We start from the raw sequence: 17,462 nt of genomic DNA on the forward strand, positions 1-17,462 counted from the left end.
AAGTGATATTTTTTTTTTTTTTTAAGAAAGTAAATAAAGTCTAGCCCACTTTAAAAGTCTTATCCGATCATCCCCGCAAGCTCTATTTAACAGAGACTATTACGAGATCCACCGAATTGGGCCTTTCCAGATGATGAAACAGGCCGCTATGAGATTAAAATTTCTGATACCTATCATTTCACTGAAGTTGATAAATCAAAGAGACCATCGAAGAATGAATGAATGATACAAAAAAGAACAAAGATTTCTAAACATATCAACTCAATTTTTAATTTTTAATTTAAAAGAGTAGTACTATTTTTCTACTCGAGATGAGATCAGAATCAGTAGAGTACAACAAAACTCTGTCAGATTCCCCACTGAGTTTTGAGGATTCCCCAGAAAAAACAATTTGGACAATAATAATGGTTGCTATCATAATTCAATCATACGGTTAATTAATTAATTTTCCCAAAAATAAAGTTACCAAATATAAATGAACTTTATTTTGTGTTCTCTCTCTCTCTCAGAATCAAAAACACTCAAGGAAAACAAAAATAAAAATAAAAATGGAACGCTTCTGCTCTATTACTCTGCTTGTTATCTGCCTTCTTCTATCTTCAAGCTTAGCTCAACAACAACAACATGAATCAATTAGAACAATGGAGGATTTTTCCGGATACCCAATTCACGAACCGGCTCAATTCGGTTCCATCAATCTCGCTTCTTCACTCTCCGTTGATGCTCAAGGACTGCAAAAACAGGTTCATTAGGAGTTTGATTTGTAATCTTAATCGGTTGTGTGTTAAGTAGAACAGTAGATTTCTAAAGTTTTGATATTTTGTTTTGGTTTGGTTTTAGATAGATGAGCTTTCTAATTTCTCTGATGCTCCTTCTCCATCAGTCACCAGAGTTCTTTATACTGACAAAGATGTCTTGGCTCGACGGTAATTTGAACCAGGTGTTACTTGATTGAGTAATCATAAAGTATAGATTTTTTTGTTAATCTAAATTCTTGGTTGATTTGGTTAAGGTATGTGAAGAATTTGATGGCACTTGCTGGTCTTACTGTTAGAGAAGATGCTGTTGGTAACATATTTGGCAAATGGTTTGGCTCTCTCTTTTGAGTTGCTCATTGTTTCGTTATAAAGATAAGTTTTTGTTGATTTGTATGTTTGATTATCTGATTCATTTGATGTGTTGGTTTCATTCTTAGGGATGGTTCAGAACCAAATCTTCCTGCTGTAGCCACTGGTTCTCATATAGATGCTATTCCATATTCCGGCAAGTATGATGGTGTTGTTGGTGTTTTGGGTGCAGTTGAAGCTATCAATGTTTTGAAAAGGTATCAAGAATCTTTGGATTATAGAAAGTGAAGTCTAAGATTGTATCTCCTGATGATCTTTGTTTTTATAAGGTCGGGGTTTAAGCCGAAGAGGTCTCTGGAGATAGTCTTGTTCACATCTGAAGAACCAACCCGATTTGGGATCAGTTGTTTAGGAAGGTACTCTTATTTTGATATGTATGAACAATTGACCAATCAGGGTTTTGTTTCTTTTTGTCTTACATGTAAACGTTCTTGATACAGCCGCTTACTTGCTGGGAGCAAAGAACTAGCAGAGGCACTAAAGACTACTGTTGTTGATGGCCACAATGTTTCATTTATAGAAGCAGCTAGATCAGCTGGATACGCAGAAGACAAAGATGACGACTTATCTAGTGTGTTCTTGAAGAAAGGAAGTTATTTTGCCTTCATAGAGTTGCATATCGAACAAGGACCTATACTTGAAGACGAAGGTCCGGTTAATTTCCCTTTTCTGGATTTAATAGTTTCTTCCTTTTTCTCTTTTTCATTTTAATGCTTATATCAGATCATACTTGACCACAGGTTTAGATATCGGTGTAGTCACCGCAATTGCTGCTCCAGCAAGTTTGAAAGTCGAATTTGAAGGCAATGGAGGTCATGCTGGTGCTGTGCTTATGCCATATAGGTGAGCTATATTATACGACTGAACTGTCTACTTAATTACTAGTACACTGATCAATGTATAAATGGTGGTTTTCTTAGAAATGATGCTGGGCTTGCGGCTGCAGAGTTGGCTCTAGCCGTGGAGAAACATGTTTTAGAGTCAGAGTCAATAGATACTGTAGGAACTGTTGGTAAGTTATGGCTCACTAATTTCTAAAGAACTTGCTCTCAATGGAACTTATTCACAATATGAATCATTGCGTCTTAAGGTATTCTGGAGCTACATCCTGGGGCTATCAACAGCATTCCAAGCAAATCCCATCTTGAAATCGGTAATTCCTTATGTTCCATCACACATACTAATAGAGAAAGTCGGGTAAATATACATGCTTTAACTGAGCTCTTGAGGAAGTTGAGAGTAGTTCTGAGTGTTTTGGTTTTGATCGTTGAGACTAAGTTCCTGACTTACCTGGTCTTGTGTTCTTTAAAAGATACAAGGGATATTGATGAAGCGAGAAGAAACACTGTAATCAAGAAAATTCAGGAATCTGCTAACACGATAGCTACAAAACGAAAAGTGAAGCTATCAGAATTCAAGATTGTAAATCAAGATCCACCAGCGCTCTCAGACAAACTTATAATCAAGAAAATGGCAGAGGCAGCCACAGAGCTAAACTTATCACACAAGAAGATGATAAGCCGAGCTTATCATGATTCTCTCTTCATGGCCAGGTACTACAAAAATCACAAGTTTCATGTTGGGAATACAACCCTAAACGCCCAAATGGAGCATCATCAACCCTCTTAATTTTGCAAGTTTGCAACAAACAACAACTCTTTCGTTACTACCATGGAGACACTTAAAAGTTCTTTCTCCATTTTTAGCCGGTAGATCAGATCTGTTAGATGCATCTGTCTACTTTCTACTGTCAATGTTTTTACTTTGAGTGATTCTGAACTGTGTTGCATTACTGTTTCCAGGATATCTCCAATGGGTATGATATTCATCCCGTGCTACAAAGGTATATATGCGAACCAATGGGACCGTGATCTTGATCGAATCAGCATCCCCCATTAAGTTTTTTTCTTTCTGTTGTGTGTGATATTTTGCAGGATACAGCCATAAACCTGAAGAATACTCATCTCCTGAAGACATGGCTAATGGAGTAAAGGTACTCTCCCTCACTCTGGCTAAGCTCTCTTTAGACTGATGCAAACCCTCTTTCCCATCCAGAAGCTTTGCACATTCTCTTTTCTACCTCTTCTTCTCTCTTTGTGCTCAAATATGTATCTTTGACAATGTAAAGAAAAGTTAATAAATGATGTGGCTTCACTTATCAAGTTATATCAGTCGCACAGTATCTTTAAAAGTTATTGTAATTATCAAGTTTAGATACAATACTTCTTAACTAATAAATTTGACGTTTGATGAAGATGATGACACAAGTTGTGATATGTTAGTTAGTTCTTAGATCGATTGTGATGGGGAACTAATTTTTCTGCAGCTAATAGTATTGCGGATGGTTTTCAAAAGACACTTTTTCTTTCTTTTTGACTTGTAAATAGAAAAAATTCTTAAAGTGGAAATGTGATTGTTTAAATGGGAATACGTCTTTATTTGACATACCAAACCTCTCTTAATTTATAACTTTCCAATCTTAAAACTAATCATGTATACGTTCAGTTCATACATATAACTTGACACTTAAGTGTACCAAACTTTTATCCATGCTTGCTGGAGATCTGAAATTGGAATACACACACGACAAAAAAAGTGGTATCCCATGTTTCAGAATTTGAGCGTAGTGACACCCATTTGACTTGTAATAACACCATTATCATAGCCAATAACCAATTCCTCAGAAACGGCTACATAATGGTTACATACTGGATAATGTTGTCATGACCAATTTATTGAATTCGTTACATTGGTTCTACGTTGGCTTTACTTTGGCAATTTTACCAAATATAGCCACTCTGGTGAATTGGTTCCACACTAGCTAAAATGACAATGTTGTCATAGCAACTTTTTATAATTGTATCAATACATATATCAAAACTAATGTTGATCTCTGAAATAATATATATAGTTTTTTTCGTATCTTTTTCTGAAAGTTGTTAAATCTGTAAATTTAATTAGACCATATTGCTTGTTATAAGTAAGCAAAACTATTAACTATTTATGATAAACTTCTTAAATGTAATATAAATTGATTTAAAGTAACTATTTTTTTTTTACATCTCCTAAAAGTAACTAAATATTAATAAGTGTATATATATTAACATTTTTGAAGTACATTTTATGTTCGACCCATATAGTTATGCTTATTAAAAATTTTATTTACAATGTTAGTTACTATAAAATTGCACAAAACTCAATAAGTAAAATATGATAAATTGACCAAATCAATTAAGTTTATTCTCATAAAATCGACAATATCTATAAATTTTCTAAAATCGCTGTAATTTTCTCTACCAAATCAAGAAGGTTCTTTCAATCAACAAAATAACATAAAGATGCAAACAATGCTAAAAAATAAAATTTGATATAAAATTTTCTAAATTCTCATAAACAAACACAACATACAACCTAAATTATAAACAATTAAAGTAATAACAGTATAAGCATGTGGTTTACTGCGAGTTAAAATCTAGTATTTTGATACTTTTATACTCTATTTGACAAATTCCATGTGGTAATAAGAAGGAAAAAACTGAACTTTGTCCATAAAGAAATGTATTAATAGGAGAAGTGTCTTTAGTCAAGTGGTTACATCACCACCTCTGCGACCAATTCCACCGGAGTTCGACTCCAGTAAGTCACGTTACTCCACGTAATAGGGTTTGGCTATGAATCGGGCCTTGTCGATTCAATGATGACAAAAAAAAAAGAAATGTATTAATTAAAATTAATTATTATTTTCCAATTACTTTGTGTTCTTAATGATGGGTCAACTTCTTATAACACAAAACTGATGTCTCAACATATGAGAGACACAATTTGTTGTTGTTGTATATTAGTATGATTTTTGTTTTTTTTTTTTAAGATGTCACTCTTCTATCAAAGAGGTATAGTTGTACAGTAATACATGAACCTTTGCCAGAAAAAAAAATTAGTAATACATGAACGAAAGAATAAACGCTTAACATTTATTTTTAGATCATTTACTTTTATATATACATATTTTTCCTTTTTAATTTTCAGCAAAAAAAAAGAAAAACTTCACATTTACTTTAGATCATTGACATATAAATTATTTTTTTTTTTTTTTTTGTTTTTACCAAAGAAGAAAACTTAACATTTATTTTAGATATTTTACATAAATTACTTGTAAGAAAAAAATATTTTACATATTAATATATGCATATATATATATATATATATATTATACATATTATTTTTTTTTTCTCGATTAACCCATTGGTTACCCATAACCCTAATGGGTTTACCCGATAAACCCACGAACCCATTGGACGAACCTATCAAAACCCATTTATTTATATGGGTATAAAAACTTAACCCATACCCGTTTAAATAATAGACAAACAAGGTAAATCCATGGGTTTTAATTCATTTTGACACCCCTAAGTATTACATAATTCTTTCTCGATGAAATTTTTTAAAAGTTATTTTATTGACTGAAAGGAAAATAATAAAGGGTAATATTAGTGAATACCACAATTTTGGAAGAAAATTAAGTAAATACCACATTGTCAGAAAAGTTTGGTAACTACCATTTTCTAGAGAAGGGAAAAGTCAAAACTATCCTTAACCAAAAGACAAAAGTACAATATGCCATGTGTATTTTGATATAATAGTGTGTTACAAAACAAAATGCCATGAATTAAATAAAAAAAACATGACAACGGAAATTGAAATCCAAAGACATATAGTGATATATCTTCTGTAATTTGAAGGAGAAAAACCGAAAAGAAGAAATAAGCAGGAAAAGGAAGAATTGATGTTGTTTGATATGTTCGTAAAGTCAATTGTGAAAAAAGAGAGAGAGAGTGAGAGAGTATGAGGGAAGAGAAGAGAGAGAGAAAGTAATAGAGAAAATTGAGTGGATATGAGAGCATGAGGGAAGAGAAGAGAGAAAAAGAGTAATAGAGAAAGGTGAAAGAGAAAAAGAGTGCATGAGGGGAGAGAGAATTTATTGTTTTTGTAAAATGATATGAGATTTAAAAAAAAAAACATGTAATATATAAAATGGGTATAAGTGTAATTGTATTTGAAGAGAGAGTACTCTCTGACAAACACTGTATAATTGTGGTATTTTCTTAATTATGTTTTGTTTTTGTGGTATCTAGTGCATATTCTCAATAATAAAATGGTCTCCAGGCACTTGGCCTAATAAAAGGGCAGCCCTCCCAATAAACTAAAAATGCATATGGCGGTGGTCGTCTAGACTTCTTCTCCTCTAGTCATCTCTCTTCTCTCTTCTTTCGTCTTTTTTACTTCTTTGTCTGAGCCAAAAGTTCAGGTGGATGATGCCTGGCTCGAGACCATTCCATCTCATGACGCTGATGATGATGTCGGACCAGGCTTCATTCCCCTCAACTTACACGTTTTGCTTTGTCAATCTTGATTTCTTGAAGACCAATCGTTAAATCGACAACCTAAATCTCCGGCAAGCCAAGAAAGAACATAACACTCTCATCTGTTTGTGTCATCCGTTCCATAAGGTATCTAATAGATTCTTCGAGTATATCAAAAACTTTGGCATATCTAGTTTTCCTGATTTTAAACCTTGATTAGTAAATAAACTTATTTTCTCCCACCTAACAATATAAACGATTTTTTTCTTTTGACAAAAGTATATAAACTATTCGCATATTGGTGTGAATATATTGGTAAGGTTTACAGTGTTGTCAAATGGTTTATTATATTTTCTGACTAACGTGAATCGTTAAAAAAAAAAAAACAAGAATTGATGATACAGTATATTATTTCAGCTTGTTGATCGATGGTCATGGTAATCAAAACTATAAATATTGTAACGTCACAACTTTATACTACCAATATGAACTGGTCTTTAGTAGATGATTAATTGTAGGAAGAAAGGTATGAAGATATCGAAATTAATGGCAGCTTTAATTGATTAGGCACATCTCTTTTTCCCTTTCCTTCTCTTTACCACTTTCGTTGAAAAATCTTGCTGAAATCAGTGTGGAAATTGGCTAAAAAATAACTGCTTTCTTTCTTTTCACTGAGTATATATCTTCCCATGCACGTGTTTTTATTTGGTCAATAAGATTAATAGTATTGTTGTGGAAAAATAATAGATATAATATAGCCTACTAATTATTTAAATAGTTCAATTATCAGAGTATAATACATGTATACTTGTTATCATTCCTACTACTGTAAGTATTTCTAACACCACTGATTTAGTATCACCAATATCTCTTCAAACAGAGTCTCTAGCGGTTCCCCTTGCCGCAGTCTCAGAAATCCAAAGCAATACAGCCCTAGTGGTTGAGGCTGTCCCAATCCAAGTCATAGAACAAAGCACCAAAGTGACAGAATGTCACACAAATGTTGAAGCTGAAGTTGTAATGGAGGCTAGCACAATTGAAACAGTTACTGAAATTGCAGGCACACATGATCATGCTCTTACTGGACGTGAGGTAAGCCATGTCTTGACTAAAAACAGGTTTAACCATTTCGGGTCTTCGTTTTCAGATGGAGATTCACTTGAGTCAGATGAAGAGTCTACTGAGTCAGATGGTTCCTACAGTGAGTCGAGGTTGATGGATCAAATGACTCCAGCTGGGCAACGAATTCTGCGTGAAAGACCGGTTCAATTATCCATAAAAAATAAGGAAATACAAGAATCTTCTAATGCTCGAGGAAGGGGTAACCGTGGACGCGGGAACCGTGGACGTGGCTAGTTGTCCTCTCATGCTGATCTAAGTAGTCAACCGAATCGGAATATTTGGTTTTCATCTTAATGCTACGTCTAATATTGGCATGTGCCTGTATTGTTCTCTTGGTTTAAAAACTGTATGACTTATTGTCATGGCTTCTGAATTACTATAATAAAATCAGTTTGGAAAAAAAAAATACTTGTATATCAATAGTACTATATATAGCTAAAAACTCGAATTAAAATGGTCGACCAAATTGGAATCATCAGATGAGAAAATAATCACCGCCGAAATGATGATTTTGAGAGGGAAGATGTGAAAAAAATGAATTCAATAGAGCAGTATTGATTAACAGTAGTACAGTACAATTAATTGATCATAATTATGCAATTATTAGTGGATTTATAATTAAATCATAGAGACAAACAAAAAGATCGTGATTTAATTACGTAAGTAGTATTTTATACATGCCTGCACGATCATCACTTTCACTTTCCTTTTCTGACTTGACCGCATATTATCATATTTTCTTTTTACTTTCTTTAAAGAGCAAAAAAACATGTAATTGTAATGTGTTCATACTTCATACTTTGGAAGAGATCTTTACGTGCAGTGCAATTTTCGTTTAGTTTTAGTTTTTGTTAAAGGAAAAGTAGAAACCAGTGATGAGTAAATTTAATATACAGATTGCTTTAGAACTTCAAACTGTTACTGTTTATTTATATATCTTTGTAAAACTCGGGTTAACTAATAGAAAGATACCCTAAAATAACCTTAGGTTTAGTATTCAAAGTTCTTCAACATCTCCAAAATTATTACTCATATAAAACAAACAATGAAGAAAGCTATATTATAATAGATTTGCAAGGAAATCTTTTAGAAAATGCGCTTATTGTAATTTTGATGATCAGTCGCTACATTGAAAAGTTTGCAAAAATTGCAATCTACATAGCAATCCTTTATGTTTGGTTTTACTCTCGCAGATGTATTAAATGGAATATTAGAGAGCTCAACAGCCAGTAGAGAACAGCCAATGAAGAAACAATAATGTGTTAAGAAGTGAAATCGTCTCCACACCCTTTTTTGGTGCCTTACTAGTTACTAGAGAGACCCATATAGCTCACCATCAAATACAATAAAGATTGGCTCAACTTTGCAGTTAGGGTTAGTGTTAAGATTTCGACTTATAAATTTGGCCCAACCAAAATCTGTTAAGCATCAAAGTCAAAGATAAGGAAAAACAAATCCACGACAAAAAATTTTGAAAGTTTTTTTTTTTTTTTTTTTTTTTTTTTTCAAAAGATACCTTTCATTTGAAGACCAAAAACTTGGCAAATACAACCCAGTGCCTCCAATAACGAGTAACACCTACACAGGAGAAAGTAAAGAAGCAAGACATACTCAAAGAAAGATGCCGAACCAAGTTATCAACAGAGTTGGAGCTGGTGGAGTGATTCTCTGTTTGAGTGTCAACTGACCGAGGTGAAGTTGGAGAATGGTTTTTATTTCCAACAGAACTGCAGAAGCGGGTCTAGAAGTGGCAAGGTGGAGTCGGGAATTTCTCTCCCTCCAGATAGCATACATGGAGGCTTGGTAAGCCAATCTAAGAATAGTAGCCACATTTTTGTTCCTTGAAGGTTGTCTTAACCATCTCGCTCGAGTCTCAAATTCCAGTGGAGAAACTACTTGAGCTTTATCAGTGAAATGTCGCCATATCTCATCAGCGTAAGGGCAATCAAAAAATAAGTGTTGTCGAGTCTCGTCATGAGTATTACAAAGAAGACAAACAGAGGGAACCAACAGACCCCAACGCACCAACCGATCCCGCGTATGGAGTCTGTGTCGTGAGATTAGCCAAGCAATGAAGGAATGTTTGGGGATCCTCCCCTTGATCCAAACCGAGTCAAACCAATCCACTATAGGCCCTGGAGGATAAAGATATTTCCAGGTTGCAGCTGTTGAGAACGAGTCAGACGCCTGAGCATCTCCAATTTTCCACAAGAACTGATCATCTTCATCCTCCCCTTGAGTAACAACCGAAGAGGGGATAGGTGGGAGGCAAGACTTCAGTAACTGAATGATTGGGCTACGACTCCTACTGGTGGATATCCACCATTGACCATTAACCACCGCATCTGCTACAACCACATGAAGAGGAAGACCAGAGACTCTTGGGCCTGCCTCTCCCGTGATATCCAGCAAAGGACCGAGGGAAGTCCAATTATCTGTCCAGAAATTGCATGTTATTCCAGAGCCAACTTCACACACCACAAAGGGTCTTGCTAAAGGCCGCAGCTTGCAGAGACTCCGCCAAATCCAGCTACCTGCCGAAGTAGCATTGACTTCCCAAAAACTGACTCCCTATTAGATGCAGCCTCACCCATGACACCCACAAAGAACCTCCTCTTGTAAAAATTACCCAAATCAATTTGAGAGCCAAGACTTTGTTCCAATTGACCAACCTCTTCAACCCCAAACCTCCATTTTCTTTTGGAGTACAGACTGAGTCCCAAGAGACCTTTGCACCAAGAGCTGAATCCGGTGATCCCTTCCAAAGAAAAGCACTGCACATAGATTCAATTTCCTCCAGTAGTCCATTTGGGAGAACGAAGATAGAGGCCCAAAAGGTGATGGTGGAGTACACAACCGATTGAATCAGCTGAATCCTACCCGCAAAAGATAGTTTCCTCACTGTCCAAGAGTTAAACTTGGCTCGAATCCTATCCAGTAGAGGTTGAAAATCTTGTCTAGTCATCTTCTTCGAGGATAAGGGGACTCCCAAGTAACGAACCGGGAAAGAGCCTTGAACTAACCCTGCTCTATCAGCAATCAATTTGTTCTCCTCAAGATTTTCTCCATCTAGAAAAAGAGCCGTCTTGTCTCTGTTAATCCCTAGCCCAGACTCCTGTTTAAAGTCCTCTAGAATCGCCAAAATTCCTTCCAGGGAAGCTTCTTGACCATCAAAGAATATGAGCATATGATTCGTAAAACTCAAATGAGTAATCAAAGGAGCCAAACAAAGCGGATGAGGACCGAAAGACTGATTCATAGCAATTTTATCGAGTTTCTTTGATAAAACATCCAGAGCCAGAACAAACAGAAGAGATGATAATGGATCACCCTGTCGCAACCCCTTCTTACCTGGGAAGAAACCAACGAGTTCTCCATTAATCGCGAGACTGAAAGAAGGGCTGGTGAAGCACTGTTGGAGCCAATCAATAAATGTAGGAGGGAGGTCAATTGCTATCAGAACATTTACAAGGAACTGCCAGTTCAAATTATCATAGGCTTTGGCCAAGTCCACCTGAAGACAACCTCGAGTTCTAGTTTCGCTGGCGTGGAAATCACTGACTAGTTCTGTAGCGAGTAGGACATTCTCACACAGGTGTCTGCCTTGTATAAACCCCACCTGATTTCCTTGGACTGCATATGAGATAAAAAGCTTGAGCTTTTGCTTCAACAGCCTAGCTATAATCTTATAAACAGTCGTACAACAGGAAATGGGACGGAATTGTGGAATCGTATCTGCTCCTGGAGTTTTTGGTATGAGAGTAATGGCTGTTGCATTGAAATTCCCTGGCAAATGACCAGAAGTGAAAAACTCCTGAACTGCAACCACTGTTTCCTGACCTACTATGTCCCAAGCCTCCCTGTAAAATTCTACCGGGAAACAGTCTGGCCCTGGTGCCTTTGATTTAGGCAAAGAGGCAATAGTTCTCCTGATATCCCCTGCAGAAGGAAACTCAAGAAGTTGGCTCGCCAGTCCCGACGTGCATCTGAAAGGAACCAGACTCCTTACACCTTCCACCAACAATGGAGTAACCTCTGCATTCTCCGAGCCAAGCAAACATTTATAATACGCTACCAAGAGATCCTTAATCTGATCCAAATTATAAATCCTTTTCCATCCTCCCCTCGAATGTACTTGATACAATTCCTACCTTGATTCGCGACAACTGAGTTAAAAAAGAAAGCTGTGTTTGCATCCCCCTCTGCTAGCCATCTCACTCTTGACTTCTGCCTGTAAAATGATTCTTGAGCACTGGAAAAGAAATTCCACTTTTGACGGGCCACAAACTCTTCTCTAAAGAGAGAATCCGAGGGAGACCTAAGCAACTCTGCCTGAATGGACTCCAAATGATCTAACGCATCCCTGGTACGCTGCTGTATATTTCCAAAACCTAATATGTTCAGTTGCTTGCAGGCTGCTTTTACAATCTTCATCCTCTGAGCCAAAAAAACAATTTTGAACCATACAGGATCTCCGAGTTCCAGGCTTCATCAACCACCTTTTTGAACCTAGGATGAGAGGACAGAAAGGAGAAATACTTGAAAGACTTCTTACTCCCTGCGATGTGTGATGAAGTGCAAATCAGTGCCGGGGAATGATCAGAGTCGCCAGGAGGATCAAAAACTACTAAGGTTTCAGGAAAGTTCACTCTCCAGCTGTCATTTGCCATTGCTCTATCCAACTTTCTCAAAACCGGATCCTCTGGTTGGTTATTCTTCCAAGTGTAGAAAGCTCCTCGACTTGGCAGATCAGCAAGATCAGTTTCCTCTAAACAACTTGAGAAGTCTGACATACCCGAAAGAGGCAAAGGGTGCGACAACACAGAAAAATGCTCGTTTGCTGTCAGGATTTGATTGAAGTCCCCGACAACCAACAAAGGTGACCCTCTTGCTGGGGAACTCTGAGCAATACTCTTCAAATCAGCCCAAAGATCTCTCCTCTGAGCCAGAGTGTTATAACCATAAACAAAAGCCATAGCAAAGCTTTCCCTAGTTTCTGGGATAAAGACTCCACATAGCATTATTTGAGCTGATTTATAATAGCATATGAAAGAAACAGAGGGGTCCCAGACCACCCATATCCTGCCATTTTCCGCATATTGATAGTTATAATCTCCTCTCCACCCTGGAAAGGACGCCTGCAAAACCTGAGCCGCATTCTCCTCCAAGACATGCGTCTCTAAAAGACTACCAAGAACCGGTTTGTTTTTATTTACCCAACTTCTTACAAATCTCTGACGAGAGAAGCTGTTCAAACCTCTTATATTCCAATAAAAAACCTTCGTCATCCTCAAACCCAAAAGTGAAGGTAGAGCTACGCTCTTTACGGAATCAGCAGGATCTAACCGGGGAACTACCCCGACTAGACTGCGAATGTGAACCAGAACCAGACGACACGATTCTATATTTCTCAGGACACGGTTTCATTGCTTGAGAAGGATCCTCACTTCTCTTCGAACTAATGTGCTTCTTATTCTCCAACTTTGCAAACTTCCTCACACTTAAAGCTCCCGGGATTGAAGCATTCTTGACACTCGGTCCAGATTCCTGAGCATCTTGGGAATTCTGGAATTTAGTGGACTTTCCTTTCCTCCTTGAACCCATCTCAACCCATTGATTTTCCTCTGATTGGGCCTTGACTGCATTGTGACCAACCATACACTCCGTACCACCTCTCTCCTTGAGCCAAGACTCCACAAGGTCTCATGGAGAACCGCACATAGAAACTGGCTTTTGACGAAGAGCCACTCTATCACCTGGAGGGGAGCTGTTACTACGCACCCTTGCTTTCCGTCTAACAGCTAAGCCTTCACCAGAGTGCTCTCCTGTTTTTGAATCTGAGGCCAAAACCGGGAGCTCAGACTCCACGTTTTTGCTTCCAGCTGCCTCCGCCTGAGGGGTTGACTCAACCGAGCCCAAAGGAATGCTAGTTTCTGCAGAAGCTACTCCACCAGCAACGAAGCCACCATTACTCCCAACAGAGTTCTTCTTCATTAGTGGTTTTGGACATCTATTGAGCAAGTGACCAAACCTCTCACAATTGCAACATTTTGGAGGCAATCTCGGATAAGAAACCTCTACTTTAACCAAGTTCAACAACTCATCACGAACAATTATAGTCATCGGCGGGGGTTTCTCCAAGGAGATCTCGACCTTCACTTTAGTCGTACCCATATAGTAAGGGTCCAACCGCGACTTCTCTGTATGAAGAGGCTCACCAATTGCACTCGCAATTACACTGATACCTTCAAAGGAGTACATTTGAGGAGGCACATGATGAAGCACCGCCCAAGTGGGCACCGTGGTGAGCTCCTGAGCCTGCAGAGAAGCATCAACTGACCAAGGGTACACATTAAAAGCGCAGTTCCCGGCCTGCCAGTAGCCCACTTGTAAGACCCACTCACGAGTTCGAACACACGGTATCATAATGAGGCAGGAAGTGTCTGAGACTTGACGAATGATAATGTTTTCATACTTACCCCACACAGAGTTCAGATCTGAGTAGATTTTTGACGACGGAGGTATCAACCCGTGGAAGTGAGCCACGATGTGACCCTTCCATTGATCTGCACTCCTTAGGAGAACCGAGGCTGGTGCTTGGACGACCGGAATTCCATCCTCCAAGATCACCTGAGATTCAATCTTGCGAAGGTTTCTGAGGGAAGCTTTAAACCGCTCTGCCTGAGTCGGTGTTGCGGTAACAGGGAGGCTATGAGAACCAGAGGACTGAGGAGGAGGGATCTGCGCTGGAACAACATTAATGGTAGAAGCGGCGTTTTCCACGGTTTGAGATTCTGACGGAGAAGACTGCGAAAGAACCACTGGATCTGGGGGATCCGACATTGCAGGACAAAAGGACCAAACAATCGACGAAGAAAAGAAGATGAGGGAGAAAGGGGATTTCTCGGTGACTGGCGTGAGGCCGATCTCCGGTGAAAAGCAGGGGAAAAACCTAATCGCCAAAAAAGCTCTCAGGCACACATATCGAGACCGCAATTTAAAATTTTGAAAGTTAGTAATTTGTTTGTGCATATATATATATATATAAATGGTTCTATGTGATTTAGCGATTATCATTGAGTAGTCCAATTGATTCAAATAATATCAAGAGACTTTTACATTGATACCAAAGAAAAAAGTAATATCAAGAGATGTGACTATGATTCTATCACGTAGTTGGCATAAACAAAAAGGTCGGTATAACACCCATGACCAAACATTAAATATTTGGGACCTATTGCTAGCTGTTTTCAATCCATCAGCTTTCAACTTTTAAGTTTATATAAATGCTTTACCAAATTAATCTACATTTTAAATTTTATTTATTTATGAAAATTTAAATGGACTACAAGCAAGACTTGTGATTTGTGAGTGAAAGATTTTTTTTCTTCTATAAATGAAGACAAAAATTTGAAACAAGATCTTTATGATGAAAGATACTTTATAGTCCGTGACGATGTTTCATCCCCAACGGTTTCATTTACTTTTCTTGGTTCCTTTCTCTCTTGGATCACTGGATCCTATAAAAGGATACGATTGATTAAGGTTGTAGCTGTAGAATATTTGAAATTAGTATCTATATATTTAGGTTATTGTTTTAAACTTGTTATTGCAGAAAAATTACACTACATCACTTAAAGATGTAAAATATTGTTCAGGAAAGGAACATGACAAGAAAATATGGCTATAATGTTACATTAGAGTTTTCACTAGATAGATATGTTGAATCAGCCTGGTAAGTGTAACGTAAACTTGGTACAATCATAAAAGCTAAAACCGGTACAAACTAATAGTAAACCAAAGCGATAAAAAAAAATAAAGTAAAAGTTACACTTTTTTTGTAACGTTTTTGATATCACTTAAAGATGTACATCCCTCTAGTGGGTTACCAATTAAAATCAGGCTAAATTACTCAAATGTTACTCATTTGGGTATACCTGTTAAAAACTGGTTAGTGACGTGTTAAATCATATCTAATGTGTATTTTAATTTGCTGATGTGTATTTTCTATTTTATTTTTTTACTCAAAATCAAAAAACAAAATTCAAGGAGTAAATTGTAATTATACTCAGGGCACTAAACATTTGAGTAATTTTCAAAAGATTTATAGATATGAGTAATAAACCAACTTTTGGATAACATTTGAGTAATTCTTTCTTAAAATCATTATAAAAGATGTATTTTTTTTTTTTTAATGATAACCCAGGTATCCTAACATTTCCGAAATAAATCGGTTTGCTTGGACTAACCACGTGGACGACCAAATGGCACTCCACGTGTCGGCTCCTGGACGCTGCAGCCCGGATGTGAATTTTGCAGTGGCTAGGGCTCGAATTCGTGATGGCGGCTTTTACCACCAGAGCTAGAAGCTCCGGTTAAAAAGTTAAAAAGATGTATTTTTAACAGGGGTATATGTAAGTTTGTTAAGCAATCTTTTCAAGTTAGATAGCACGTGGAATGTCTTTATAAGCATAAACTATATATTTTATCTAAGATAGAAATTCATAAATTTTCATTTTTTTTTTTTTTTTTTTTGCAAAGCTTGTATAAGTTTTCACTAAATTGATAATCCGTGTTGGTGCTAAGTGTTAAACTATTAATTGGTATTGTATAAATTAATTGTATTATAATTATTTAGTGTTAGAATATAATCTATGTGAATTGTTTGGAATATTAATATTGGTTAATCCTCTCCATTTAGTTCCCTTTCCGTTGTAGTTTCATTGTTTTTTTTTTTGGATTGTGGCAGATCAACCTGTATAAACATGCAATTTTATATAGGAAAAAAAGTCATTTAAACCACGAACTTTCAAATATTGGCTATTTAAACTATGAACTTTGCTATAAGCCATTTAAAACATCAACTTTCGTTGATTAGCTATTTTAAACATTATATTTCGTTGACCAAGTCAAAAAAAAACATGACGTCAAATCCAATAACTAAGCAACTAACAGGCGTTACTTAATTAAAAGATTTACATACAATTTGATCCAACTAAAGATTTACATACAATTTAAAGACTTGCAATTGTTTTTAAAATTTTGAATTATGATGATTAAGCAACTTTGATAGGGTTTTTCTAGTGGAAGGATGATTTTGTTTAAATTCTAAGTGGGTTGCTTTAATTAGTTTAATATTAATTATATGTTTAGTTTATTTTTGAGTAACTTAAGTGAGTTGCTGGAGTGGAGATGGTCTAACCCTCTGGTAGTTGCAAAACGACGTCGTTTTGATGAAAATATTAATTCAATTAAATGTCATTTAAATTATGAACTTTTAAATTTAAGCCATTTAAACAATAAATTTTCAAATGTAGGCCATTTAAACCATGAACTATCAAATCTAGACTATTTAAAAATCAATTTTCATTGAATGAGATTTGTTAGACATCACGTTTTGTTGACCAAACTAATCTCGACATGACATTAATTATGCTAACAAAACAAGTGATATATGGAATTTTTAGTGTTTTTCGTCTTTCGTTTAATACCCACTTTTAGTCATTTTGTTGTATCTTTTGTGTCTTGAATTCTTTTTCCAGGTATTAGGATGTTACACTGGAGTTTGAAAACTTGATCATTTTATTTTAGATCCTAAGTTTTTATATGCATTATTTTACTGTAGCTTTATTGTGCTAGTGCTTGTGACCCTAGTGATTCTCCTTGTGCTTGTGATCTTGATCTTTATATTTGCCCTCGTGTTCGATTTAATTAAGACATGTTAGCAGACTTAATATCAAGTCCGGTTTGGCTTGATGTCTAAAATATCTCTGTCAATGAAAGTTGATGTTTTAAATGTCCTTCAATAATGTTCATGGTTTAAATGACCTAAACTTGAAAGTTCATTGTTTAA

At 36.3% G+C, this 17,462-nt stretch overlaps 1 protein-coding gene and 1 long non-coding RNA gene across 2 annotated transcripts; both read left to right on the forward strand.

Moving 5' to 3' along the window:
• Positions 1-319: 319 nt before the first annotated feature.
• LOC104771509 (ureidoglycolate hydrolase) lies at positions 320-3,293 on the forward strand. The gene is made up of 12 exons (XM_010496034.3): positions 320-743; positions 841-926; positions 1,013-1,087; positions 1,196-1,324; positions 1,397-1,483; positions 1,568-1,776; positions 1,868-1,970; positions 2,048-2,139; positions 2,218-2,280; positions 2,440-2,680; positions 2,930-2,970; positions 3,062-3,293. Exons 1-12 carry the CDS (start codon positions 549-551, stop codon positions 3,157-3,159), a joined length of 1,419 nt encoding a protein of 472 aa, XP_010494336.2. The 5' UTR covers positions 320-548; the 3' UTR covers positions 3,160-3,293.
• A 3,044-nt stretch (positions 3,294-6,337) lies between these two features.
• On the forward strand, positions 6,338-8,015 carry LOC147919539 (uncharacterized). Its single transcript, XR_015594004.1, has 2 exons — positions 6,338-6,634; positions 7,368-8,015. It is a non-coding gene; the product is annotated as an uncharacterized LOC147919539 (long non-coding RNA).
• Positions 8,016-17,462: the final 9,447 nt, after the last annotated feature.

This window comes from Camelina sativa, chromosome 20, assembly GCF_030686135.1.
Source record: "Camelina sativa cultivar CO46 ecotype springtype chromosome 20, ASM3068613v1".
Taxonomy (NCBI): Eukaryota; Viridiplantae; Streptophyta; class Magnoliopsida; order Brassicales; family Brassicaceae; genus Camelina; species Camelina sativa.